The 27,589-nt window shown below is 33.2% G+C and overlaps 1 protein-coding gene across 4 annotated transcripts; it reads left to right on the top strand.

Moving 5' to 3' along the window:
- The first annotated feature begins 56 nt into the window (after positions 1-56).
- Positions 57-26,349, top strand: LOC142240776 (uncharacterized). 4 transcript variants are annotated; one of them, XM_075312497.1, is made up of 5 exons: positions 57-168; positions 1,795-2,288; positions 12,215-12,651; positions 24,861-24,990; positions 25,173-26,349. In XM_075312497.1, the coding sequence occupies exons 2-5, from the start codon at positions 2,007-2,009 to the stop codon at positions 25,695-25,697; spliced, it is 1,374 nt and encodes a 457-aa protein (XP_075168612.1). In that variant the 5' UTR covers positions 57-168; positions 1,795-2,006; the 3' UTR covers positions 25,698-26,349. The 4 variants fall into 4 exon arrangements, with proteins under 4 accessions (XP_075168612.1, XP_075168613.1, XP_075168611.1 ...); XM_075312498.1 differs by having other exon boundaries at positions 69-203; positions 1,749-2,288; XM_075312496.1 differs by having other exon boundaries at positions 69-205.
- Positions 26,350-27,589: the final 1,240 nt, after the last annotated feature.

The following is a 27,589-nucleotide window of genomic DNA, read 5'->3' as shown; positions in this document are numbered from 1 at the left end:
TATAAAGTAAAGATTTAAGTGAAAATAATTGTCACACGCACAATATTCGATATTCAGGCAGGCAACGATTCAGTCGTCCTTAGGCCAGAGTGAACGTAACACACAACACAAAAAGCGCCACGGATATCGGGATAATAAAACGGAACGGACGGGCTCTGAACTTTGATTGTCAGTAGATAGCGAGACAAATCGTCCAAAGAGTCGTGTGTGATTTTTGGTCTAAAGGAATTTTTCTTGGGTTTTTGGATTTTGAGTGTTTTTGCATGTTTTGATATATGTGGGAGAGTGTTTGTGTGTGTGTGTGTGTGAGAACTTCGATAACGGCTTGACAGCGAAAGTAAAAGCAAAACCAACAAAAACAACAACAACGACAATGGCAATAATAATGTTACAGTGGGTGGATAAACATCAATGAGACCCATCTCAATGATGGTCGATGGAGGGCCGAGTGCGGAGGGGAGGGCATTTGAAAAATGACATCAAAGAGAAGGAGATTTATGAGTTTGAAATATTAAAAGTATCACAAATTTTACCTTGTCCACATTGTTGTTGTTGTTGTTGGCAATTCGGATGTTGTTGTTTTATGGGAATGAATGAATCTTTGTGTGTGTGTGTGCATATTTGATTTCCCCATGGTATTGATAACAAACAATTGGCCACAAAATAGAACATATGCTACGATTAAAGGGTCAACCACAACAAAATATGGTCAAGAGGATAACCGCTCCTCTCTGTTACGATGGCTTTGAAATGAAAACAAAAAAAAAACACAAAATTTTACGAATTTCCCATGGAATGTTGACAAAAGTTTGTTATGAAAACGACAACGTACACAAATTTTAAATTTATTTCTGTTATGCTTAAATGATTTCACTTACGGTGACGATGACAACGACGATAACAGCAGCAACATGGATGTCGTCAATTTTGGCCATACTCCGACGTCATCAAGTCTGTCATACCTCCTACTCTGTCAGCGACCAGAGTCAGAGAGAACGACAATATTTTTGTGTACTTGCCTCAATATAAAGATAAGCGGGTGTGTGTGTGTGTGCGCGCGCTTGTATGAATGAATCTATGCGTGTGTGGTTGTGTGTTTGTTTTGCCAATCTGGCGTCTGTCTTTCTGTCAGTTCTTTCGGTTGTTTGTTGGCCTGTCTGTCTATTGTTGGCCTATCTGTTTGCCAACATTCCACATTGCGAGTTAAAAGATTGTGATGGCCTTGTGAGCGCATTATCACCCAGCTCCATATGAATTTGCCTACAGTTTCTGCTTCCGTTGGCAATTTCTAACTATGCCTATTCCACTGTTCCCCTCATATCCACATCCCATAGCCTCTGGCTTGGCATTGGAGGAGGAAACTATAACAAGACGTTTGTGTTTTTTTTTATATTTTCGTTGTCTCTGTGTGTGTGTGTTTTGTTTTGTATCGTTCCCATAGACAATTCGTTAAAGGATCATAAAAAAGCAATTTTTGCCAATGGTAAATAAGACAAATCATCGAGAGTAACATCATCCTTTTACAACATCAATGAAAGAGAATGTATATGGGTGCATATCTATGTGTGTGTGTGTGTGTTTATGTGCATGTTTGCTTAGCAGAGTATAAGAGCTTTTGTGAATAAATCTTAGAATCCCTAGAGCGTTTTCTGGGAAAACGATTTTACGGTCCCTGCCCTAAAATCTTAAAACTCATACCTAATACCCAAGACACTGTGATTCAAGAACAAGAAAGTAATCCTTTACAGTTTGTTTATACCCCCATCAATCCCCTTTTTGTAACCCCTAATCTAGAGTTCGACATATTCCCAACATACAATGTGAACAAATGGAAAAAACCATAAATTACTTTCCTCTCGAATGAAATCAAACCAAGTCAAGTCAATGTGAAATCGGGCCAAGCCAGGCCAAACGGAAACGAGAACGCGAGAACAATACGCGAATAATCCACTTTTGTTTAAACAAAACCAGCAGCTGGCCATTGGCAGACCAAGACCAAACAAATAATGGCCAACACGGTTTTCAAATATCATCAGCAACCCCATCATCATCATCAGCATCAGCACCAACAGCAGCATCAGCCTCAACATTATCACCATCACTATACTCCACCGTATCCTCATAACCAACAACCGCATCTGCAACACAATCACAATTATCCACATCATGGCCATGGTAGCGGGAACAGCAACAACAATACCAGCAGTATAGCCACCATTGATGGCAACAACCACAATCAAAACAATAGCAATCAAAATTCAATATTCGTTTTAAATGCTGAAACAAAAGTAAGTTTTCCATTGCCACAATACCTAGTAGAGAGTAGAAAATATAGAGCATGTTTTTGTTTCCACGGGGATGGCTTGAGGAGGGGCTGAAACAATGGAGCACATCTGAACGCACACACGCACACACTCGAAGCAGTTAGACGGCTTCTCCATAGATAAATAAAAGCCAACAAATGAAAGGGTGAAAGGATAAATACGAGTGCTTGGCTCTGGTGGTGAATGAATGAATGCCAATTGAAATGGAAATTGTTAACCTTCAGCTGTTTTCCTTTTCTATACAAATTAGGGTTTGCATTATTCAAAAAGAGAAAAGAGGAATAATTAGATGGGATTACACAGAGAGAGAGAGAGAGAAAATTAGTAACTATTTTGAGAAATGAACTTGTGGTTATTATGATTAGTTAGGTTATGCATTTGGGATGCTGGATAGAAAAAAAGGTTTGATTCAATAACGAAAATAATTGATTCCATTAATTTTTTTAATAAAACTTCTTCATTCACGATAATAATAGTATCAATAATCAATTTGATGTAAAAAATATTAAAAAAAAAATAAATATTAAATAATTAATATATTTTTGTTGAAGGGTTTGACCTTTGAATTACAAATTTAATTGTTAATAATTAAATTCTAAAATAATTTTTCAAAATACCAAAATTAGTCGAATTAATTAATTTTCATTAGTTTTTTATTTTAATTTTTATTTATTTTGGTCGACCTTTTTGTTACAATAATAAATTCATGAAGAAACGATTCAATATCATAATTGCGAAATATAAATAAAATATTAAAAAAAAACTCGAGCTTGAAAAACATGAATTTGTTATATTAATTAATTTTCTTTTACATTCAATAGTAAGCTTGTGAGCGTACATACGATTCAGCGCTTTATTTTGTGGTTTTTGATATAGTTTTTAAACATTTTTGATTCTTCCTTGGATTTGCGTCAAAATTTAATGAGCCAATGAATAAATTAGTGTTATGTACACAGAGATTAATATCACCCAAATATTTTCATTTAAAAAGTTGATTGAACTTGAAATTTTAATCAATTAAAAGATTAATTTATCCAATTGACTTAATAATCAAATTAAATTATTTCAATTACCATTTTAATTAAAAAAAAAAAAACATATATCCAATTTAAAATTTAATTTGAATTTAAACGAGTTTGTTTGGAAATAATTAGTTCCTATATACATGATCATCATTGGTTCATTAAATTCATTTATAATTTAATCCGAAAATTTATAAGAAAATAGAAACTCCCAAAAATTTCCAATAAAATTTATTAAAATAGTTATGAATAAAAAAATGTAAAATGTAATTTCCATAAGAAATTAGCATATAAGACCCAAATTGAATCATCCCACCCAGCCAGATCTTGCTAGAGACTATGGAAATGTGGATTAGCCAACACTGAAACATATGTATAGTCAGGCTTGTAAGATGGGTATCTGGCATATTCTTTTCAATAGCATAACAATACCAATTCCTTAATCTTCATGTCCAATAAGCTCGCATTTAAAATTGTAATTAAAAAAATAATTAGTTTTTAATTTGATTTTTGATCGACGTTTTGGTTAGAATAATAAATTCATGTTTTTTCAAGCTCGTGGTCTTTTTTTTTAAATATTTTATTTATTTTTCCCAGTATTTCGCGATTACGATACTTGTAAAATGAGATTAAGATATGTCTGTCTGATTTTTGTACAATTATATTATTTTATAATATTACAACATTATTAACTAAAAGTAATTAATATTTAGATTTATTTAAATTATAAAATGTTTATTACTGTGATATTTATGAAGTGTTATTTCTTTAAATCAATTGTAGACCCCTGAGGAAGCGATTCGAAATATTGGGAAAAATAAATAAAACATTTAATAAAAAGACCTCTAGCTTGCAAAAACATGAATTTATTATTAATAAAAATATTAAATATTAAAAATAATATTAAAAATATTCCAAACAAGTGCGATTTTTAGCACTTTTTAGAAAATTTCTTCTATTTTTCGCATGACCATGTTTTGTGGTTGTTTGCAGTCTTCAGCAAAGATGTAGCCCTTGATTCGGTCAACAAAAATGCTGAATATATTAAGTCGGAAAAATTTCACATTCATGCTCAAAACCAAAAAATTGTCGAAAAATTACAAAATTTTTCACTGATTTTATTTACATACGCATTTGTTTTGTTGTTTAGTATATAAAACATGAAAAAACTAAAATTGCAAAACTGATTGTCAAAGAGTTCGTTTGGAATTGGTATGTACAAAAACTTGTTCATAATTGTATTCCTGTAGTTCAAGAGCTGTAGTCGAAAATCCGACAAAACGGTGAAAAAAATGGGTCATTTTATCACAGTGTAATTAATGTTGTATTATATTGTCAATTAGAAAACTACTTGAGATATGCGACCAAAATAAATTAAATTTTTAATTTAACAAATTAAAAAATTAATTGAAAGTGTCGAAGAAATAAATTGTTTGCTCAAGTGTTTATTTTTTATTTCTAATAATTTCGGCAATTGATCTAATACTTTCAGTTTCTGTTAAAAAAAAATTCTGTGCGGTTAAGCAATTGATTGAAAACTGTTCCTTTTTTTTAATAAAATATAAATTATTTCAATAAACATTTTAATAAAATTAAAAAAAAAAATTTTTTCAACTAACAAAATTTTGTTCGGAATGTATATTAGAACACTTTACTGCATTTAGTTTCACAACATTAGCTACTTTATTATTTGCTGCAGGCCACTGACAGCCAATCAGACAGATGGACAAAGCCAGCTTCGATATGGACGAAAAGCTAGCTTTCGATATAGAGTGGTTTGTAGCCACCCATCTGTTGGATATGTGGTTTGGGGATATAACATATAAAAGTAATGTCGTAGCTAAATTTAAATCTGAACCCAAACAGAAAGAAAATATTTCGTTCAGGACGTCATTTTAGAAATTTCCCTTTAATTATAATGCATTTTTCTTAAGAGCATATAAACCCCAAATTGTGATACGCAATACAACGTTTGTCTTTACTTTTTTTTATTGTTTTTTGTTCAGAAAATTTTGTGGCATCAAACGAATATTCCCAATTTCAAAAATTCAAATTCTTTCAGTGCATACACGCAAAACGTATTTCATAAATGGTTAGCTTTAATCATATTTGCAATAAAATTATCAAAAAATATAATAATAAAAACAAATGGAATAAAAATTACTACCTCTACTAGGGAACAACCATTAGACAGTCCTCCATTAACCCTAGGATAGGCGATAAGCTTTCGATCACTAAGCGCTCAAAGTCAAATTTGGTCTGGCCAGACCAAGTATTCTATCCTAGGGTTAAATAGATCATTCGTAGTTGACCAGTGCATCTAATGACAAATCTTGAGCCTTTGCCACATTTGGAATTAGAACTCTTATCACAAAAAAATGGAATAATAATTGCGGCCTCAAAGGAGGTCAGTCATTGCTTTTTCCTCTACAGAGGTGATCCGGATTCGACCACTGTATTTAATGAGGAATCCTAAATTTATTTCAGTTATGCTTAAATGATTTCACTTGTGGTGACGATAGCAACGACGATACGGATGTCGCCTATTTCGCCCATACACCGACATTATTAAGGCTGTCATACCTCCTACTTTGTCACGACCAGAGACATAGAAAATATATTTGTATACTTGTGGACTGTAGGAAGGACTGGAAGTCATGGCTATATCAACAAAGGAGGTGATTTGGATTTAATGAAGAATCTTGAGCCAGAATTTTTGGAGTCAGTAAATGTACACAGAAAAAAATATCACCAAAATATTTCCAATTAAAAAGTTAATTGAAGTTGAACATTTTTTCAATTAATAAATTAATTGATACAATTACTTTTTAATAATGATAGATACATTAAGTTAATTATGTCAATGATTGAAAATTTTAACATTTTTAATTAAAAAAATAATAAAAATAAATTTGCTTATGAAATCAATTAAATGTTTAATCAAGAATTTTTCTATACCCAATTAAAACTGTGATTGATACTATCATTTTCGTGATTGAACACATTTCAATGAAAAAATTAATTGGATCAATTAATTTCGTGATTGAATCAGAAAAAAAATTTTTGTGTGTACTCTACCCATATAGAGTACATACGTTTCTGTGCATCTTTCATGAGTAGAATAAATGCTTCCATATATTTGAGAGGATTCATATTAGTTTGGTATATTGGAATATAGGAATGTCATTCGCCTTTTAAATTTTCTATTTGTTGAAAAATAATCTTTATGACGATGTTGTGCACAATCCAAATTTTGGATAATTGGCTCAACTGAGGGTAAAATTTTCAGAAAATTTCGATTCATCCACTACTTTTTTCAAAAAATCGAAGTCAACTTTTGTTAATCTTTAAAGTCGGATAATGGACTTAATATATACTTCAAAGACTTATTCTAAATGAGTTATTGTCTTAGCAAAAAGCTATTAATAGATTTTTTATTTTGACCAAAGCGGCTTTTAATCCTAGAAAGCTTAACCTACTGAAAGTCACGGATAACATAAACATACGTCTGTAGGACGTATCTTAGTTTGCCATCACACTGAAAAAAAGCATGTCCGGTTCCAAAGATTTTGTCTTTACTTTAACAAATTTGGTATTGATTCCGAGCCAAAGAAGCGGAGAATACAAGTAAGGATACTTTTAAGACTCAATTCTCTTTTAAATTTGGGTTTTGTGTACTTGCTTCTAGGAAGCAAATTTTAATTTTTCGCTTTTTCAGCTTTTTTTCTTCATATGCTATTAAAGTCCTTTAAAAACGAGTTAACGACAACTTTATTTTCCAAATTAAGACTCGACTTCCACTAGAAATTATGCTATGTATCAAGTAAAAAACGTCTTTAAAATAAAGTTTTGAAAAACATGTCCTATATTTGAACGATTTTTTGCTTTGTACTCAAGATTCAAAAAGACAATAAATTTAATGACAATTTCATTATATTTAAAGAATTTTTCTGAATTATTTTAGTCAAGTTGACCTTAGCCCAAACATTTTTTCTTTCATGTTATGATACCCATTTTTAAGTGAAATAACTTAATTATAAGGATGATACGACTTCATTGAAAAGTTTATCGACTTTTGGACAAGGAAAAAAACTCTATATTGGAGAAATGCGTCTTCTATGCTAAGATAAATTTGCATTCGTATTTTAAAGACATGAAATCTTTGACCTCACGGCAATATTTTTTTCAGTGCATGTGGACAAAATTTGTGGATTTTTGTTTTATAACAAAAACATCACACATTTTCATGAGGGATAGCGAAAAACTAAAAAACGCATACGTCTCTCAGACGTTGATAAGCTGTCTAGGGTTAAATAAAAAATCAAAAAGTGGAATAAACAGGATTCAGGTTCTTATTAGAATCGAAAAATTCACTATTTCTATTTTTTGTAATTACGTAAATAATCGATTTTTGCGGTTAGGAATCATATTAGAAAAATAGTAATTAATAAAACTATCGACTTTTGCGGTTAAGTAAAAATATAGAAATCGATTTTCACTAATCTTCCAAATGTAACTAATCTACTTTTAATGTTTGCGATTCTTAGAGTTTTACTGCCTTGGATGTCAATTGGTGGATTATTACGAATATTAAATATTGCTTTTTTTTTTGCTAACATGAAAAGGCGAAACGACAGTTTTGAAAATCCTTCAACATCGGAGACATTGAAGACTTTTTCACATTTTGGTGAAAAATTCGAAATTTCGGTACTTAACAATTTTACCAATACAGTTTTACTTCAACCGCACTGAAAAAAATATTGTCGCGAGATCAAAGATTTCGTGTCTTTAAAATACGAATGCAAATTTTGCTTAGCATGGAAGACGCATTTCTCTAATATAAAGTTTTTTTCCTTGTCCAAAAGTCGATAAACTTTTCAGTGAAGTCGTATTGTCCTTATAATTAAGTGATTTGACTTAAAAATGGGTATCATAACATGAAAGAAAAAATGTTTGGGCTAAGGTCAACTTGACTTTAATAATTCAGAAAAATTCTTTAAATTTAATGAAATTGTCTTTAAATTTGTTGTCTTTTTGCATCCTTACTACAAAGCAAAAAATAGTTCAAATATAGGACATGTTTTTCAACACTTTATTTTAAAGAAGCTTTTTACTTGCAAAATAGCATAATTTCTACTGGAAGTCGAGTCTTAATTTGGAAAATAAAGTTGTCGTTAACTCGTTTTTAAAGGACTTTGATAGCATATGAAGAAAAAAAGCAGAGAAAGCGAAAAATTAAAATTTGCTTCCTAGAAGCAAGTACACAAAACCCAAATTTAAAAGAGAATTGTGTCTTAAAAGTATCTTTACTTGTATTCTCCGCTTCTTTGGCTCGGAATCAATACCAAATTTTTTAAAGTAAAGACAAAATCTTTGGAACCGGGCACGCTTTTTTTTCAGTGCGAATCGTTTTTCAAACCTCTCCAAATTTTTTCTTTATTTCAAATGAATTTTTTGCAATTGAAACAATTGAATTTTTATGCTGGCAAAATAGGGGTTTAAAGAAGTAATCGAAAGCTTTGAGTAGGAACGAGGAGGATCAGAAAAGTCCATATTTATTCCCTTCACCACTACTGTTGTACAGGGTATGTAACGCCAAGAAGGAAAAGTCTCAGACCCATCGTTTAGTATACCGATCGTCTTAGAATTACATTCTGAGTCGATTTAGCGATGTCCATCTGTCTGTCTGTCCGTCCGTCCGTCCGTCTGTCTGTATATGTAATTTTGTGTGTAAAATACAGCTCGCAGTTTATGTCCGATCGTCCTCAAATTTGGCACAGAGTTTTACTTTGGCTCAAAGACAATCGCTATTGATTTTGAAACGGTTCAGATTTAGATATAGCTGCCATATATATTTATCACCGATCTGATCATAATTGACGTATTTATCAACGTATTTTCTTAAAATTTCGTACAGCAAAATGGTTTACGGTTCTCGTAAAATGTGCAAAATATCAGCCAAATCGGTTCAGATTTAGATATAGCTCCCATATATATCTTTCGTCCGATTTGCACTTATATGGCCACAAAAGCCAGAGTTTTGCCCTGATTTGCTTAAAATTTTACACAAGGAGTATTTTTAATAGTATCGTTAATTGTGCCAAATTTAGTTGAAATCGGTTCAGATTTAGATTTAGCTCCCATATAGAGTTTTGTCCTGATTTGCTTCAAATTTTGCACAAGGAGTACGTTTAATAGTATTGTTAATTTTGCTAAATTTGGTTGAAATCGGTTCAGAGTTAGATATAGCTCCCATATATACCTTTCGTCCGATTTCGACTAATATGGCCTCAAAAGCCAGAGTTTTGCCCTGATTTGCTTAAAATTTTGCACAAGGAGTACGTTTAAGAGTATAATTCAGTGTGCTAAATTTGGTTAAAACCAGTTCAGATTTAGATATAGCTCCCATATATATCTTTCGCCCGATTTAGACTCGTATGGCCTCAAAAGCAAGAGGTTTGCCATGATTTGCTTCAAATTGTGCACAAGGAGTACGTATGAGTAATATCGTTAAGCGTGCTAATTTTGGTGGAATAGCTTCCATATATATCTTTCGGCCGATTTACACCCATATGACCACGGAGGCCAAAATTATTCACCCATTTATGTTTTTTGCTGAAATAGCAGGATTATTATTCTAACTATGCATGTCAAATTTGGTCAAAATCGGTTTATACTTAGATATAGCTCTCATATATATGTACACCAGAGTAGGGGAAATATGGTAGACTATTTCATATTTTAGACCCATTTTCAATGGGAGTTTCCTCCAATTGATTCAATAGTTTCCACATAGAATACATTTAATATGCTATTTAAGTGTGTCATCTTGATCTAATATGGTTTCCCTATATCGTAGTCATATCCTACACACTGTAATGCCAAACTTTCAACAGAATGGTCGAATTTTCAATAAACCGCCGACTTGTGGAAATATCGCCCGAATTGCCCAAATAATATATAACAACCCACAATTTACCACATATCTTGGCGAGATTTAACCAATATCCTTGTAAAATCGCAACTGCTGGGTAGCAAAAATTGTAAATATTACTCAAATTGTCCCATATCTCAAATACATATGTATCGCCCGATAAATCATAAATGCTATTTTGTACAATTGCATCAAAATTGCTCTAGCTTTATATTTCCCATATTTTTTTACTAACATTGTGTTTCATCCCAGGGTATTAGCCGATTTAATTTTTAATTCTAGCGATTTTGTAGTAGTACAAAAAATTGTCTCCAAATCTTTTAAGATAGAAATCAGATATGGTAACACAAATATTGGTCTACATAATTGTGAAGGGTATAATATAGTCGGCCCCGCCCGACTTTAGACTTTACTTACTTGTTTATTTTGGTAACATGAAAAGGCGAAACGCCAGTTTTGAAAATCCTTCAACATCGGAAGTTTTGGTGAAAAATTCCAAATTTCGGTACTTAACAATTTTACCAATACAGTTTCACTTCAACCGAATCGTTTTTCAAACCTATTCAAAATTTTTCTTTATTTCAAATGAAATTTTTCCAATTGAAACAAATGAATTTTTATGCTGGCAAAATAAGGTTTTAAAGAAGTAATCGAAAGTTTGAGTAGGAACGAGGAGGGTCAGAAAATTCCATATATTTTTTTTGGTTGTGACTAGACTAGTCTAAAGGCCGTAAAAAGCTTCGAGTTTTACGGCCTTAGAAATCAATTAGTAAATTTTGGCGAAGATGAAAATTGTTTTTTTTCTAACATGAAAAGTCCGAACGACAATTTTGAATTTTCCATATGAAATGAAACTTCTAATAATTTTTTAAATAAAATTTTGTATTTTTTTCTAATGTTGGTAGTTTTACCTGATACTGAATACTGCAATTCATTTCAACACTCTAAAATCCCACCTCAGTAATGCTGGTGACATTTCTGGGGGTTTCAAAGCTTCTCTCAGTGGTTTCACTGCAATGTGGAACGCCGTTCGGTCTCGGCTATAAAAAGGAGGTCCCTTGTCATTGAGCTTAACATGGAATCGGGCAGCACTCAGTGATAAGAGAGTAGTTCACCAATGTGGTATCACAATGGACTGAATAGTCTAAGTGAGCCTTAAATATCGGGCTGCCACCTAACCTAACACTACAACAATTTGAATGAAAAATAAAAAACATAAAAATTAAAAAAAAAAATAATAATAATTTTAATTCGTTTCGAAAATGGATTCTTGGCTTTGTAAGAGGTTTTATTTCGTTTAAAAAAGGTGTCATGTAAAATGTAAAAGGTCTTGCTTGAAGTGAAAATGACAGGTAAAATTCCTTTAATAAACATAGACCAATATTATAATACTCTACACCCAGTAGCGTAAATGGAAACCTGAAGAGACTGAGATCAAAGACTAGAAGCATTGTCACTGTTAAAAGCAAGAAGATAAATGTGATTATGAGCGAAATTTGTTACCAAAACCAAGTTGCCTGTGTAATAATTATTCTTGGTTTTGTGTCTATAATCAGTTTTTACAAAACCCACAGATTTTCTTTTTCACATTGTATTTATGTGATTTACATTTAGAATCATTTAAGCTGAAAATAATGGTAATTTGAGAAAAAATCTCTTATTTTTAATTCCAAGCAAAGGAAGTTACTTGGAAATGGAAACCCTAATTTTGCCTTCATTGTTTCGGCTTTATTAAGTTTACAGAACGTGTTTGTGTGTGTGTGTGTTAGCGTTTGTGCGAATTGTGCGAATTGTGGATGCTCGAAGGCATTTAAAGTCAGCCTGTGTACTAATATTTTCTTTGTGTCTCTTGTTTTTTTTTTGTTTCTTCTCGAATTCTTTTTCCCTACTCTGGCCCTCACTCTACGCTTTCTCTGGGGATTTTGGATTTGTAGATTTCACCAAATAGTTGTAGGAAATTCTATTTAGATTTTAACGATAACCCCATGGATGCATGCGCTGCTACCCTTACACAACAATCGGCCTTGATGGCCGCTGGTACCAATGGACTTAATGGCATCTCTGCCTCATCGGTTTGGTCATCGGCTTCATCCACCATGTGTTCACCTGCTGCCCATGCCATACAGAAGCTGTTCAACTGTAGCAGTGGTGGCGGAGGCGGCGGAGGTAATAGCGGTCATGGCAGCAGTTCCACATCGAAACATCATGGAAATTATAGCGCGGGAATTGATTCCAAGTCATCGTTTAAGACTTCATCCAAATCCGAGTTATTAAAAAAGAAATCAAAGTTCTGGCAATATCTGGAGGGTGAGACAGCGGCCTCAAATGGTTACGAGGGAATTGAGCAGAGCAGCAATAAGATGGGTAAAAGGTAATTATCATCATCCAGCTGTGAAGAGAGCCCTCGGGTTGGGGCTGAATAGCCTAAAAATTAAGCAAGCTGCTTTTATGGCCTTTTTGGGTTGTTGCGAAAGGGTATTACTGGGCTGTTTTTTTTTTTTTTGGCTTTTGTCAAAAGTAATTACCTTAACCTCCACCATCAGCATTTTTGGAATGTGCTCAAAGGTGTCCAGGGTTACGGCTATTCATTTAATCGCATTTACAGTTTCTATGCGCACAACAATACTCATTAACTATGCTCAAAATACGATTGGTTTAATTGCAAATTTATATTTAGAATTTTTAAATTGGCAATTTATATAATCCTTAATGGCAAGGTATTATTTCATTTTACATTTTGACATTTAATATGACTACGTGTTGTCCAATCCAATATAAACAAAATATGTAGGATGGATACACTAAACGAAATTTATAGTATTTTTTATTTAATTTTATATTTGTGGTTTTCTTTTAATTTATTTTTATTTAGTTTTTTTTTTACAATTAAAATAATTATTAAAGGAAAGCTTTTCAAATATTTTCTATATATTTCAATCTGAAAATTGTTTCTATTAAGTTAATGAAGAATTTATAAGCAAAAAAAAAAAAAATTAAATTGGAAATTCATCTTGTGATCCGGATATTGCGTAAAGTTGGATCATCTATGTATTTTATAGGGGCTTGTCATAAAACGGAAGTACCCTGTTTCTACTTCCGTTTTATTTATTTCTGAGCTATGTCATGAAATTGCATTTTAATGGAAGAATTATACATTTTTTTTAGCGAAATATTTTACAAGCAATTTGGCCAATCAATTTGTAACACACCGAAATATCGATTTCCGAGCCGATAATAAATAATATTTTCTTACATGCAAAACAAAAATGTTTAATTGGATCCAAAGATTTTTGCCTTCCCTGAAGTACTTGTGTATTCTAAGACAATTTTGATACAGCCCTTAATCGGAGAATTTAGTTAAAATTAGTTTTTGACTATCGGCAAATCAAGTTTGAATATGGACTAAGAGGGACCATTTTCTGGGATAGACCCAGATCTTCCGAATTGACTTTTTGAGAAATTCGATAGCATATTTTTAATCGGATTTGAGTATTTTTTAGAGTATCGGACCATAGAATGATCTCCCGATTTTAATACTGGAACACCTAAACATCGCAATTGCTTTGCCTGCTATTTACAATGTGGAATTATTTTGGTAAATAGAGGTTCAAAATATTTTGTGAAAGCCCATATTTCGATACTACTGTGTGCAAAAATTGTTTTATATTCGTGCGGAATTCATTCGTTGTATTTTGTTTGTTTACATTGCTATTACCATGACAATTTCGATTTGCCTGAATAAATAAAGAGCTTATTGGTTATATAAACCGTTCTTCAGACTTTCTTTCTTGAGTGAAAAAAAACGGAAATTTTCATTAAATTTGCTTTAGAGTAAAATGTGGTAGATTGTTGCGATCAATCTGAAACATTGAGCTACCAAAAATGAAGAATTTTTCTCATCTCCATGAATGCTGCCCGATTCGATACTAAGTCCAATGATAAGGGAGGTTTCCATTTATTGTAGCCTGAAAGACGTGTCACTCTTACAAAATGTCACCAGATTGTTTTCCAGGCGAAATACAAAGTGGGCATGTTAATTATTGGATCAAGGAGAATCTCTGCCTGATTCAATGTATTGTGTTTAATATGGTTCCTGATTTGATATAGCCCCCGTATATACCACTCTTCCAATATTATTGCATGAGAACATAGAAGGATTTTTTACATATTGTGAATCATTCGATTTGCCGGATTTTTGTTGTTGTAAGTTCCAAGAGGAATACGCCAAATATTCTGATGTTTGACAAATAAACCGATTTTCCTATGTATAGATTAAAATAGTAGCAATTTTCATCTTATGCACATGGTTTATATAGGTCCAGTTTTTTATAGACCCCAGACAGACCGATCTTCGATGTGACTACTCAGAAATATAAGGTTACTATTGTTCCATTTCCAATATTGTCATATAAAGGATAAAATGACTAACAGGAGAGATTTTTCATTAGACTTTTTAGAAGGCTTTGAAATTTAAAATTTCCTCTGGAATACAAACAAAAATGACCCAAGATCTAGATCTAATAGCCATCGTGGCGCCGTGGTTAGCATGCCCGCCTTGCATACACAAGGTTATGGGTTCGATTGCTGCTTCGACCGAACACCTACCTCAGTAATGCTGGTGGCATTTCTGAGTGTTTCAAAGCTTCTCTAAGTGGTTTCATTGCAATGTGGAACGCCGTTCGGACTCGGCTATAAAAAGGAGGTCCCTTGTCATAGAGCTTAACATGAAATCGGGCAGCACTCAGTGATAAAAGAGAAGTTCACCAATGTGGTATCACAATGGACTGAATAGTCTAAGTAAGCCTGATATATCGGGCTGCTACCTAACCTAACCTAACCAAACCTAACCAAAGGTATTGCCGTAGGGTGGTAATTTCAGATTTACTTTCGGCAGCCATACTAGGTTAGGTTAGGTTCGATTATGGAGAATGACACGAATCCGTGCTAAATTGATCCATTGCGGATCTTCAAGCTCCTTTTCTCATCATCTTCGTGTCTGTCCCACTCCCGCCGAGTTAATCTCGTGATATGAGAAAAAAAGTCCTTCAGATCTGCCTATGATCTCCACCCAGAAGCCTTGATGAAAGCGAGAATACTTCTCAGGTTGCATTCTCGTAAGTCGGTTATAGTCTGAAGGAAGTGAGAACCCAGTATCTTGTTTCTTCTGGAAGATAATACTGGACACTGGCACAGAAAATGGAATGAATCTTCCGTAGCCTCAGGGTCCAGACACCATCTACAAATATCATCATTCGCTAGACCGATCCTCATCATGTATTTTTTCCAGCGTATTGCGTCCTGTTATGATACTTATTAGCGACTTCATCTCCTCTCTTTGCACCGACATTCCAATTTCAGAGTTCCTACTATTTTTCTCGTCCCATATCAGTTTCGTTTGCTCGCAGACCTTAGAAGAGGCCCACCATAAGTCGTCCTAGTTGTCATTGATTATGTAAAACAATAAAGAAAGCGGAGGAAAAAAGTCCGAAATGACATTATTTGTGCCGCTTGCGGCTTCCTTAGCCAATACATCTGCCTCTTCATTTCCTGTTATGTTATAATGTCCAAGTACCCAGCACAGAGTTACAATATGCTGTTCTGTGAGAACCGTAAGCTCTTTGCGATAGCGCCTGACTACCTTGGACCTTATGTTTGTATTTCCCGGAGCCTTTATAACAGGTTGGCTGATAAGTCCCCGGTCTAACAAAGAAAAACACTTTTTTTGTCAAAATTCGTTTTTATTATTCAACATAGTTCCCTTCAAGAGCGATACAACGATTATAACGACCTTCCAATTTTTTGATACCATTTTGGTAGTACTCCTTCGGTTTTCCCTCAAAATAGGCCTCAGTTTCGGCGATCACCTCTTCAATGCAGCCAAATTTTTTCCCTGCGAGCATTCTTTTGAGGTCTGAGAACAAGAAAAAGTCGCTGGGGCCAGATCTGGAGAATATGGTGGGTGGGGAAGCAATTCGAAGCCCAATTCATGAATTGTTGCCATCGTTCTCAATGACTTGTGGCACGGTGCGTTGTCTTGGCGGAACAACACTTTTTTCTTCATATGGGGCCGTTTTGCCTACCTGTAGATGAAATGCTACGCATCTAAATAACGGCCTCATCGATAGAAATTCTGCAGATTTTGCAATAGTAAAAATCTCCGTCTGAATATGCTGCATTCCTCATCCAACTTAAAGGATTCCTTAATTTCAAACTCCATGCAGTATATTCCGCTGTCTGTACCCTCGGCCATAGGCATAGGCTATAAGTTCAGTATATCTGCCCATGTTCTCTACTGAGATCACGTCTGATTAGTATGACCTCCGCAGTTTTCCTAATATGCAGGTCCAGGGGGCATATCCCCTGATATCAATGCAGGCTGGTTTTAACATACGATGAATTTGGGAAGATTAATCTCGTATAGTATTTCTGGATCGCATATGAGTCATCACTCCCGTCAGATCTATAATAAGGACTATGGAAATTCGCCCTAGGCAGCGATGACACATGTTTACCTAGGATTGTGTAGAGTGGTATCTGTCATTTTTTTTTCAATAACTTAATAATACCAATTCCCTCATCTCCTTGGGCAAAAAAATCGCCTATAGATGTAATAATTTGTAGTAATTATTTTTCTCATTTCTATTCTATACTCTAGTGTGTACCACTGTCCTTAGGTCAATTGAATTACTAATGGTCAGTTGCAAATTTCTTCAGTAATAAATTCAAACTTTTCCATATCTTTTCAAATGAAAGGACAAAGTTTTACACAACAAATTGTCAAACATTACTCATACTTATTCTTTGCGTAGAAGAATCTTATTTCCGAATTTTTTGGCATTTCATTATCCTGCTTTAATTTTTAATTATCCTGTAATTTTGCTCTTTCGCCCCATCCTCGAATTTATTATCAAATTCTATAGAATAATTAACAAACAAAAGAAAAACGCAAATGGGAAAAAAAACGAGCATATTTCTTGGTGTTCATAATGTACACAAACGTTTCAATTTCAATTAAATCTGGCTAAATGTATTCAAAGGATTTGCAATTATAATTATGTGCATGAATAATTCATCAAATACCACTTGGTCGCATTAAATTGCAATGAAATATTTAAAAAGGTTTGGCCCATTCCACTACCCATTCTTTATGCCGCCATGGCTTAGCCATCAAATTTGAGATGGCTTTGGGAATCGGGATTGAAGAGATTTACACTAGGTCATCAAATACCAGACTGCAATGGGCCATTGGACCATTCATTCACATCAATCACAACCATTCAGAGATGATGGGAGAACAAATCGATTTATGATTCATATGACCCCCTATCCAGGGCTACTTGAGTGACTATTTAGCTTTGCTCTTCTGTGAAAACATTCATTTTGTTTGGAGTAGTTCTCATGTGAGTTTTTCCTCATTTTTTTGATTTTTTTTATCCTGGTATAAAAATTTGCCATACATATGTTGTATGCCAATTGGTTTTTCACAAAAGAATGATTTCTATAAATGGCACTTTACGACTTGTATTTACATCTCAATGAATGAAAGGCCACGGCAACGAGAATAAAAGCCTTTGCTTCCCATTTTTTGTTGTTGTTGTTTGCATAGCAAGGACATGGAGATAAAAACACATCAACTCTACCTCTCTGTCTCCCTCACTTACACAATCACCCATTCATCTACAGACCTTGTCTGTGTTTATATTTTGGGTAATCAAAAAAATCATTAACTTTATATCCAACGGAAAAATTAATTATGAGCATCCTCCTTCATCTTCTTGGAATATCGATGAGTAGTAGGGTAAAAATTTTGTGTCATTTTTTTACTCCTCAATTTTGTCTCCTTAAATAAATTAATTTTAGATGAGCGAACTCTTGCTGGATCATTCACTAATTATATATCCTGTTTAGTTAATCAAAAGAGCAGTGGAGATGTTTGAGGGGTAGAGAGTTTCTTCAATAACGAACGAATCTTATCAAAAAGTAATTTGGGGAATATCCTTTATTCATTTTGCGTTTTTTCGCCATTTTTTGTTTGTCGGTTTGTATGATGTACACAAAATGTTGCTTTCTTTTTATTTTGAAAATGACAAAACCACTCAGTGGCATTGAAGTCATCTAAGGATTTAATTACTCTTAAAAAGTCATGGCTGTTTATGCATGCAGAAAAGCATATTTCATGGTTTTCATTAAAGCCAACTAAAAAATGTGAATGTTGTTTTTTTTTTTTTGTGAAATGGAATGAAACCGATTATGTTTTGTTTCTCTACATTTCATTTTGACTGAAAATTATTCTGGGATTAGCGGGCACTTATGTGTGAAATATGTGTTCAAGCGAGTGTATCAAATATTAAATATGGAGAAATCATACAACAGCATTATAATGCAAATACGAAAATGATGGATGTGTAGCTTAAAGTCAAAATCAACAGAGCCCACGATTGTCCCTCAATGAAGCTTTTGGTATTTTTCATACACTTTTTAATTCAAAAATATCTCATTTAAAAAAATCCAAAAGAGGCATATGGCAAAGTCGACTTTTCCAAACTTTTAAAAAGTCAAAACATCATTTTTTCTGATTCTGACTATAACCAACCAAGCACTAACCCTCGTATTCGGGGAATAATTGTGCGATGTGGCGTATGATTCATATGACAATTGGTAGTGTTACGTATACGTACTCACGTACGAGTGCAAAGGAAGTACTGCATAGAAAACGGAGTTGCTTTTGAGGTAACACAGTTGCCACTCGTGCCAAAACTAAGCTACCAAAATTTGACGAAAATTTTACCAAAAACCTTCAAAATTTAAAAACAAAAATCTTATTTTGAAGTTGTTAATCATTTTTGTGGTTAGTATGAAAAATAAAATGTTTTTTCGAAAGAAATGTTTTATTTTTTATACCCTGCGCCACACTGTGGAACAGGGTATTATAAGTTAGTGCATATGTTTGCAACACCCAGAAGGAGACGAGATAGACACATGGTGTCTTTGGCAAAAATACTCAGGGTGGGCTCCTGAGTCGATATAGCGATGTCCGTCTGTCCGCGAACACATTTTTGTAATCAAAGTCTAGGTCGCCGTTTTAGTCCAATCGACTTCAAATTTGGCACAAGTATGTCTTTTGGCCCAGAATAGAACCATATAGATTTTGGAAGAAATCGGTTCAGATTTAGATATAGCTCCCATATATATATTTCGCCCGATATGGCCCCAGAAGCCGGAGTTTTACCCTAATTTGCTTAAAATTTTGCACAAGAAGAACAATTAGTACTATAGTCAAGTGTGCCAAATTTTATTGAAATCGGTTCAGATTTCGATATAGCTCGCATATATATCTTTCGCCCGATATGGACTAATACGGTCCCATAAGCCAGAGTTTTACCCCAATTTGGTTGAAATTTTGCACTACGAGTACAATTAGTAGTGTAGTCAAGTGTGCCAAGTTTTATTGAAATCGGTTCAGATTTGGATATAGCTTCCATATATATCGTTCGCCCGATTTACATATGGCCAATCTTTTACTCCGATTCTATTGAAATTTTGCACAGGGAGTAGAATTAGCATTGTAGATATGCGTGACAAATTTGCTTGAAATCGGTTGAGATTTAGATGTATCTCCCATATATAGCTTTCGCCCGATTTACACTCATATGACCACAGAGGCCAATTTTTAACTCCGATTTAGTTGAGATTTTTGCACAGGGAGTAGAATTAGCATTGTAGCTATGCGTGCCAAATTTGGTTGAAATCGGCTCAGATTTAGATATAGCTCCCATATATATGTTTCTTTGATTTCGACAAAAATGGTCAAAATACCAACATTTTCCTTGTGATATGGTATCGAAAATTTAGACCTACAAAGTGGGGCAGGGTATAATATTGTCGGCCCGCTCGACTTTAGACTTTCCTTACTTGTTTTTTTTTATTTTTTTTATAATATATTTTGACCTCTCTTCTCTTTCTGTAGAAGATTTCCTCAAAATTTTACTTCTATAGAATTTTTTTCTCATAATTTTATTTATGTATAAAACTTTTCTCAAAATTTTATTTCTACTTATTTCTCAAAATTTTATTTTTGTAAAAAACATTTCTTAAAATTTTATTTCTATAAAAAATTATCTCAAAATTTTATTTCTATAGAAAAATTTCTCAAAGTTTTATTTCTGTAGAAAACATTTCTCAAAATTTTATTTCTATAGAAAATTTTCTCAAAATTTTATTTCTGTAGAAAATTTTCTCAAAATTCTATTTCTGTAGAAAACTTTTCTTAAAATTTTATTTCTATATAACAATTTCTCAAAATTTTATTTTTATAGAAAATTTTCTGAAAATCTTATTTCTGTAGAAAAATTTCTCAAATTTTCATTTCTGTAGAAAATTTTCTCAAATTTCTGTTTCTATAGAAAATGTTCTCAAAATTTTATTTCTGTAGAAAACTTTTCTCAAAATTTTATTTCTGTAAAAAATTTTCTCAAAATTTTATTTCTATACAAAATTATCTCAAAATTTTATTATCTCAAACTAGTAAAAATTTTTTCAAAATTTATAGCAAATTTTCTCAAACTTTTATTTTTATAAGAAGAAATATTTATCATGTAGTTTGATCTCTCCATTGAATTTTGTAAAAATTTTATTTCTGTACAAGATTTCCTCAAAATTTTACTTCTATAGAAAATGTTGTCATAACTTTATTTCTGTAGAAAAGTTTTCTCAAAATTTTATTTCTATTTATTTCTCAAATTTTAGTTTTTGTAGAAAACTTTTCGTAAAATTTTATTTCTATCGAACAATTTCTCAAAATTTTATTTCTGTAGAAAACCTTTTTCAAAATTTTATTTCTGTAAAAAATGTTCTCAGATATTTATTACTATAAAAAATTTTCTCAAAATTTTATTTCTATAGAAAATTTTCTCAAAATTTTATTTGTATAGAAAATTTTCTCAAAATTTTATTTCTGTAAAAAAAAACTTTTCTCAAAATTTTATTTTTTTTTCGAAAATTTTCTTAAAATTTTTATATTTATAAGAATAAATGTTTTATTTTAGTTTTTTTTTGAATTTTTTATCACATATTTTGATCTCTCCATTGAAATTTGTAAAAATTTTGTTTCTGTAGAAGATTTCCTCAAAATTTTACTTCTATAGAATATTTTCTCAAATTTTTATTTCTGTAGAAAATATTTCTCTAAATTTTATATCTATAGAAAATTTTCTCAAAATTTTATTTTTATAGAAAAATTTCTCAAAATGTTATTTCTGTAGAAAACATTTCTCAAAATGTTATTTCTATAGAAAATTTTCTCAAATTTTTCTGTAGAAAATTTTCTCAAAATTTTATTTCTATAGAAAATTTTCTCAAATTTTTATTTCTGTAGAAAATTTTCCCCAAATTTTATTTCTATTATTTCGGTAGAAAAATTTCTCAAAATTTTATTTCTGTAGAAAAATTTCTAAAATTTTTATTTCTATACAAAATTTTATTTTTTTCTCGAAATTTTTCTCAAAAGTGTGTTTTATAGCAAGTTTTCTCAATATTTTATTTTTATAGAAAATTTTCTCAAAATTTTATTTTTATTTATTTTCTATAGAAAATGGAAGTACCTCTTAGTTTGAGAGGAATATTTTGCAAAATCTACCAAAACTTTAAGAATTCTAGCAATCTAGCAAACAGTAAAAAATCTAAAATTTTTGGTAGAATTGCACCAACTGTGGCAACCGTGTGAGGTACTCTGGCGTCATGCGGTGAGGCTAACCACCTTCGTATGTGGTATGCAATCGATGCAACCAATATTTTCGGTCACTCTTCCTCTGTTTTTCAACATTCAGATAAAATTTGATGTTTTTATATATTTTCTGATATTTTCCTCATATATCCTTCAATTCGGTATGCAACGATGTTTAAAGCCTTCCAAATAGTGTAGTTCGTTCATAGCCCATATAAACCGATCTAACAATTTTATATATGTAATGTTGTATGGTTCAAAGTTAAGGGTGATACGGTCAAAATTTGGTCAATATAAACGTGACGTATTTCTTTCAATTTTGCATTTAAACCTTAACACCCCTCATTTTGAAGGTGTGTGTGTGTGTGTAGAATGTTGCTCCTATTTTGATTTTGGAATTCACTCTTCAGTTGTCAAAATGCCGTCCAAGCAAGAAGAGCAGCGTATCAAAATTTTGCTCGCGCATCGCGAAAATCCGAGCTACTCGCACGCAAAGCTGGCAAAATCGCTAAAAGTTGCCAAATCAACCGTTACAAATGTAATTAAAGTGTTTGGGGAACGTTTGTCGACAGCCAGGAAGACTGGATAGGGGGGAAATCAAAAACCGGAAGCCGCTGAGACGACAAAGAGAGTTGTCGGTAGTTTCAAGCGAAACCCTAACCTCTCTCTCCGAGATGCCGAAAATAAGCTGGGTGTATCGTCTACAACCGTGCATCGAGCCAAAAAACGAGCCGGACTATCGACTTACAAGAAGGTAGTGACTCCAAATCGCGATGATAAACAAAATACGACGGCCAAAGCGTGATCCCGGAGGCTGTACATGACGATGCTGACGAAGTTTGATTGCGTGGTAATGGACGACGAAGCCTACGTCAAAGCCGACTACAAGCAGCTTCCGGGACCGGAGTTTTATACGGCAAAAGGAAGAGGAAAGGTAGCAGATATTTTCAAGCACATAAAACTGTCAAAGTTCGCAAAGAAATATCTGGTTTGGCAAGCCATCCGTACCTGTGGCTTGAAAAGCAGCATTTCCATAGCTTTCGGGACTGTCAACCAAGAAATTTACGTGAAAGAGTGTTTGAATAAACGTCTGCTGCCTTTCCTGAAGAAACACGGTTGTTCCGTACTGTTTTGGCCGGATTTGGAATCTTGCCATTATGGTAAAAAGGCCATGGAGTGGTAAGCCGCCAACAACGTGCAGGTGGTTCCCAAGGACAAGAACCCTCCCAACACGCCAGAGCTCCGCCCAATTGAGAAATACTGGGATATTGTCAAGCGGAACCTAAAGAAGACCAAAAAAAAACTTCTAAGGACGAGCAGCAGTTCAAGGCAAACTGGCTTTCTGCGGCGAAGAAGGTGGACAAGGTGGCTGTAGAAAATCTGATGGCAGGTGTCAAGCGTGAGGCCCGGCAATTCGGATTTGGAAAAGCGAAAGCCTAACTGAATATTTTTCCTGAATTTTATACTAATTGAACTTGAAAAAGAAATTTAATTTGATTTTTTAAATAAACGATTTCACCGATTTACACGCGTTTTCCCTTGGCCAAATTTTGACCGTATCACCCTTTATGGTTAATGTCGATACATCCCTCATATAGGACGATTATCGTGTTCCTTCCATGAGTGCATATGAGTTATTTTTTTAATTGGGAAAGCTAACATCTATAATGGATTTCCAATAGGATGGCAATATTTTGGTATTCAGAGAAAATATTCATTTTTTTAATTACCCAATATTTATAAGTAAGAAAAGGATAGACGTTAGTAATGAAAAACAATATCCACTAAATGATCCTCCCTACTGAAACAAATTCTTTTTATGAAATTTTGCTCAACGAAATTTTATTTTCTCTTTGCTGAGAAAATAAAATTTTTGCAGTAAAAATGTCCCACGTTCCAAAAATAACATTATGTTCTAGGAGGTGATCATATTCCTTTTCTGCGTATAAGAAATTTTAAATTACACATTTTGTTGGAAATATGCAAAATTTGACATAAATCAATATATTTTTTTATTTAGTCTCCATATAGACAATTCGCTTGATTTTTTTTTTCGTATGATCAAAAGAATATGTAAAAACTTGGGCATGTTGACTGGGAAAAATTTGGGCTAGATCGAGGGCACAGGGAATCAGAGTTCAATACTCTGACTCACCAATGTGTTATCACAATGGACTGAATAGTCTAAGTGAGCCTGATACAACGGGCTGCCACCTAACCTAACCTAACCTAATACTCTGACTCCTATTCACGGTTCGCCAGATTGTTCTTCAGGAGCAACTGGACGACGGTATTTTCACCCGACTTTCCTAAAGCTTAGGCAATTTGTCGTCCCCCTAAATTATAAGATTTTTAAAAAATTATATCTCGAGTGAACTCCCACATCTAGATTGATATTACTTACCTGTTGAGAGATATCAAAGTGTTTGGGGATAATAGCATTATAGATGAAGATGCCTTTGCTTGAAGGAATTAAATTTAAAATTTAATTTGATTTTATTTTCGCTTTTAGATTCTTTTATTTTCAACTCCCTTTCAGTTTCTTTTACTAATGCAAGGATATAAAATTTAAAAGAATTTTTTTTTGTCTACCTACACCAAATAGTTTTCACTGATCCCATTGTTCTGTACTGATTCGCTCAACTCAAAGAAAAAAAGGTCTTTAAAGCTTTACATATTTGCTTAATGCTGTAGGATATTGGACAAAGCATACCAAAAAAAGGGTACTCTTAGGCAAAATACTTGAACCGAAATTCCTAAACATTTCGATGCGTTGTGTCCTTTCATCTAAGAAAGTTTCATTGTAAATGTCTTATGTCTCTTCCCGTTTGCTATTTGAACTTCTTGCCGCATTACAGCCGGAAACATAAATCAAAATATTGGCCAAAATCCAATGCAAACGATAATCAAAACAGTCACAACGACTTATCCGAGTTACTGGAGTATTCGTGTAGTTTGTGCGACAACTGCCGCTGTATGGACTGCCAGGTAAGTTTGGGTCCTCACCATTTCTATTATAATAATTTGCCCATTATCATCCATCATTCGTTTCCTGTTTCCTTGATTTCATCTCAACCTTGCCTATGGCCATCCTCCATGTATCCCTTCTCCTCACCTGTGCTATTCTTTCTCCCTATACCTCTTCAATATTTTATTGGGATTTTTTGCAGATTGGCTATTTTGACTGTGACAATTCGGATGACAGTAACTCAGAATATTCGTTTCACATGAATGCCTATGACGAGGATGATGATGAGGAGGAATTGAAGGCGACCATAACAGCAAGCGAACTAACAGCCCAAGCAACAACGGCAGCAGGGGTCTCATCGACATCAACACCATCGTCACCATCATCAACACTCTGCGGAGATGGCGGTGGGGAGGGCTTTATCATCGACCAGTTTCCAATGCAAAATTCTTTAGGCTGCAATAAAATGGACAATAAAAATACCATCCAGCAATTAGAATTTGAGAACTCCAATAGCCGCAACAATGGAAATCATGCCATGGCCAAACATCTCGATGTCAACGAATGTTGTCATCAATGTTATGGCTTAGAGGTGGAGTCGCAACAAAAACAACAGCAACAGCAGCAACATCATTGTCTGGACTTTCATCAAATCTACACTGAGGCTCCTGATGATGGCGATGGAGGGGGAGGAGAAAGCGGCGAACAACGACATCATCACCACTAACAATCAAAGGATGGATGATGACATTATGTAGACCATGGTCGCGTAGGATATTTTGTGCTTAAATAAAATGAAGAGAAATCGAACAAAATAGAAATCTAAAAAAAAAAATAGAAAATCGTGCCAAAAATTTCAACATTTTTAAATGACTTAAACATAAAATGCTCAAAATAAACACAAAAACAAAGCTAAGGTTATACAAAATAAATTACTCTCTCTCTCTCCCTCTCTTTATCTCTCTCATACATTAAAGCCGAATCAAACCAAAAGGAAAAAACCAGAAGAAGAAGAAGAAGCAAAAATTTATTAAAAAGTCGATAATGCGATAACCAAATACAATATTTAAAGTATTCAACAAGTGCTATTAAATTCCCAAAAAAAAGTAAATAAATAAAAGAAGAGAATAAAGAAAACAAACAAACAAATATCTAAAATAATTGAAATTGTCATTGATTTTATTTAAGATGATAAAATCAATAATGATAGAAATAAACATAAAAAAATAAACGATTTGAGTTTATCCCCACATTGATGTTTGATTGATGTATAAAGGGGTGGGGGTGATATGGTAAATTGGCCCCCCTTTGAATGAATTTATTATTAAGATCTTAATGAAAGAATTTAGATTAAAATAAGTGACCCAGTCTAAAATGAATCATTAATATGTTATAAAAGTCTTTCTGTGTATGGTATAAGTGCTTCCAATGGACTTTTCAAACATTTCTTGGGCCAAAATTTACTTCAAAAATTAAAATTTATAAATTTAAAAAATGTATTTTTATGAAAAAAAAAAATAACAGGAATCGGGTTTAATATAAGGGGATTTGGTATTGGCTTGTTTTCCATTGTTAATGAACGTACTTGCATTTTGAGCAACAAATAATCCTTACTGGGCGGGGCCGACTATATTATACCCTGCACCACTTTGTATATCCACATTTTCGATACTATATCAAATCCGTCAAATGTGCTGGGTGCTATATATAGAAGTCCCAAATACATACATTTAAATCTCACTCCATCTGAACAAAATTTATAATCTATAGACTTAAAATTTAAGTCGGATAATGCCCTGGGATGGTACACTACGTATGTTAGTAAAAAAATATGGGATACATTTTCATCTGAACCAATTTTAAGGCAACTTCGCAACAGTGTATTTATGATTTATCGGTCGATAGATATGTATTAGAAATAAAGGAAAATTTCAGTCACTTTTACAAATTTTCGACTTAGCAGTGGCGATTTTATAAGACAAAGGTGGGTATTTTGGCCATTTATGCCCAAATCGGAAAAACGTATATATTGAAGCTATATAGAAATCTGAACCGATTTCAACTAAATTTGACATGCATACTTAATATTTTAATTCTATTCCCTCTGCAAAATTTCACGTAAATCGGACTACAAATTTGACCTCTGTGGTCATATGATGGAAAATCGGGCGAACGATATATATGGGAGCTATATCTAAATCTGAACCAATTTCAATAAAATTTTGCACACTTGACTACACTATTAATTGTACTCCTAGTGCAAAATTTCAACCAAATTGGGATAAAACTCTGGCTTCTGGGACCGTATTAGTCCATATCGGGCGAAAGATATATATGGGAGCTATATCTAAATCTGAACCGATTTCAATCAAATTTGGCACACCTGACTATAATACTTATTGTTCTCCTGGTCCAAAATTTCAAGCAAATTAGGGTAAAACTCTGGCTTCTGGGGCCATATAAGTTCAAATCGCGCGAAAGATATATATGGGAGCTATATCTAAATCTGAACCGATTTCAATCAAATTTTGCACACTTGACTATACGACCACGTGTTATGTTTGCGCAAAATTTCAAGCAAATCAGTGAAAAACTCTGGCTTCTAAATCCATATAAGTG

The sequence above is a fragment of the Haematobia irritans genome, chromosome 5, assembly GCF_050003625.1.
Source record: "Haematobia irritans isolate KBUSLIRL chromosome 5, ASM5000362v1, whole genome shotgun sequence".
Classification (NCBI taxonomy): Eukaryota; Metazoa; Arthropoda; class Insecta; order Diptera; family Muscidae; genus Haematobia; species Haematobia irritans.
This window is presented reverse-complemented; position numbering and strand designations above follow the sequence as displayed.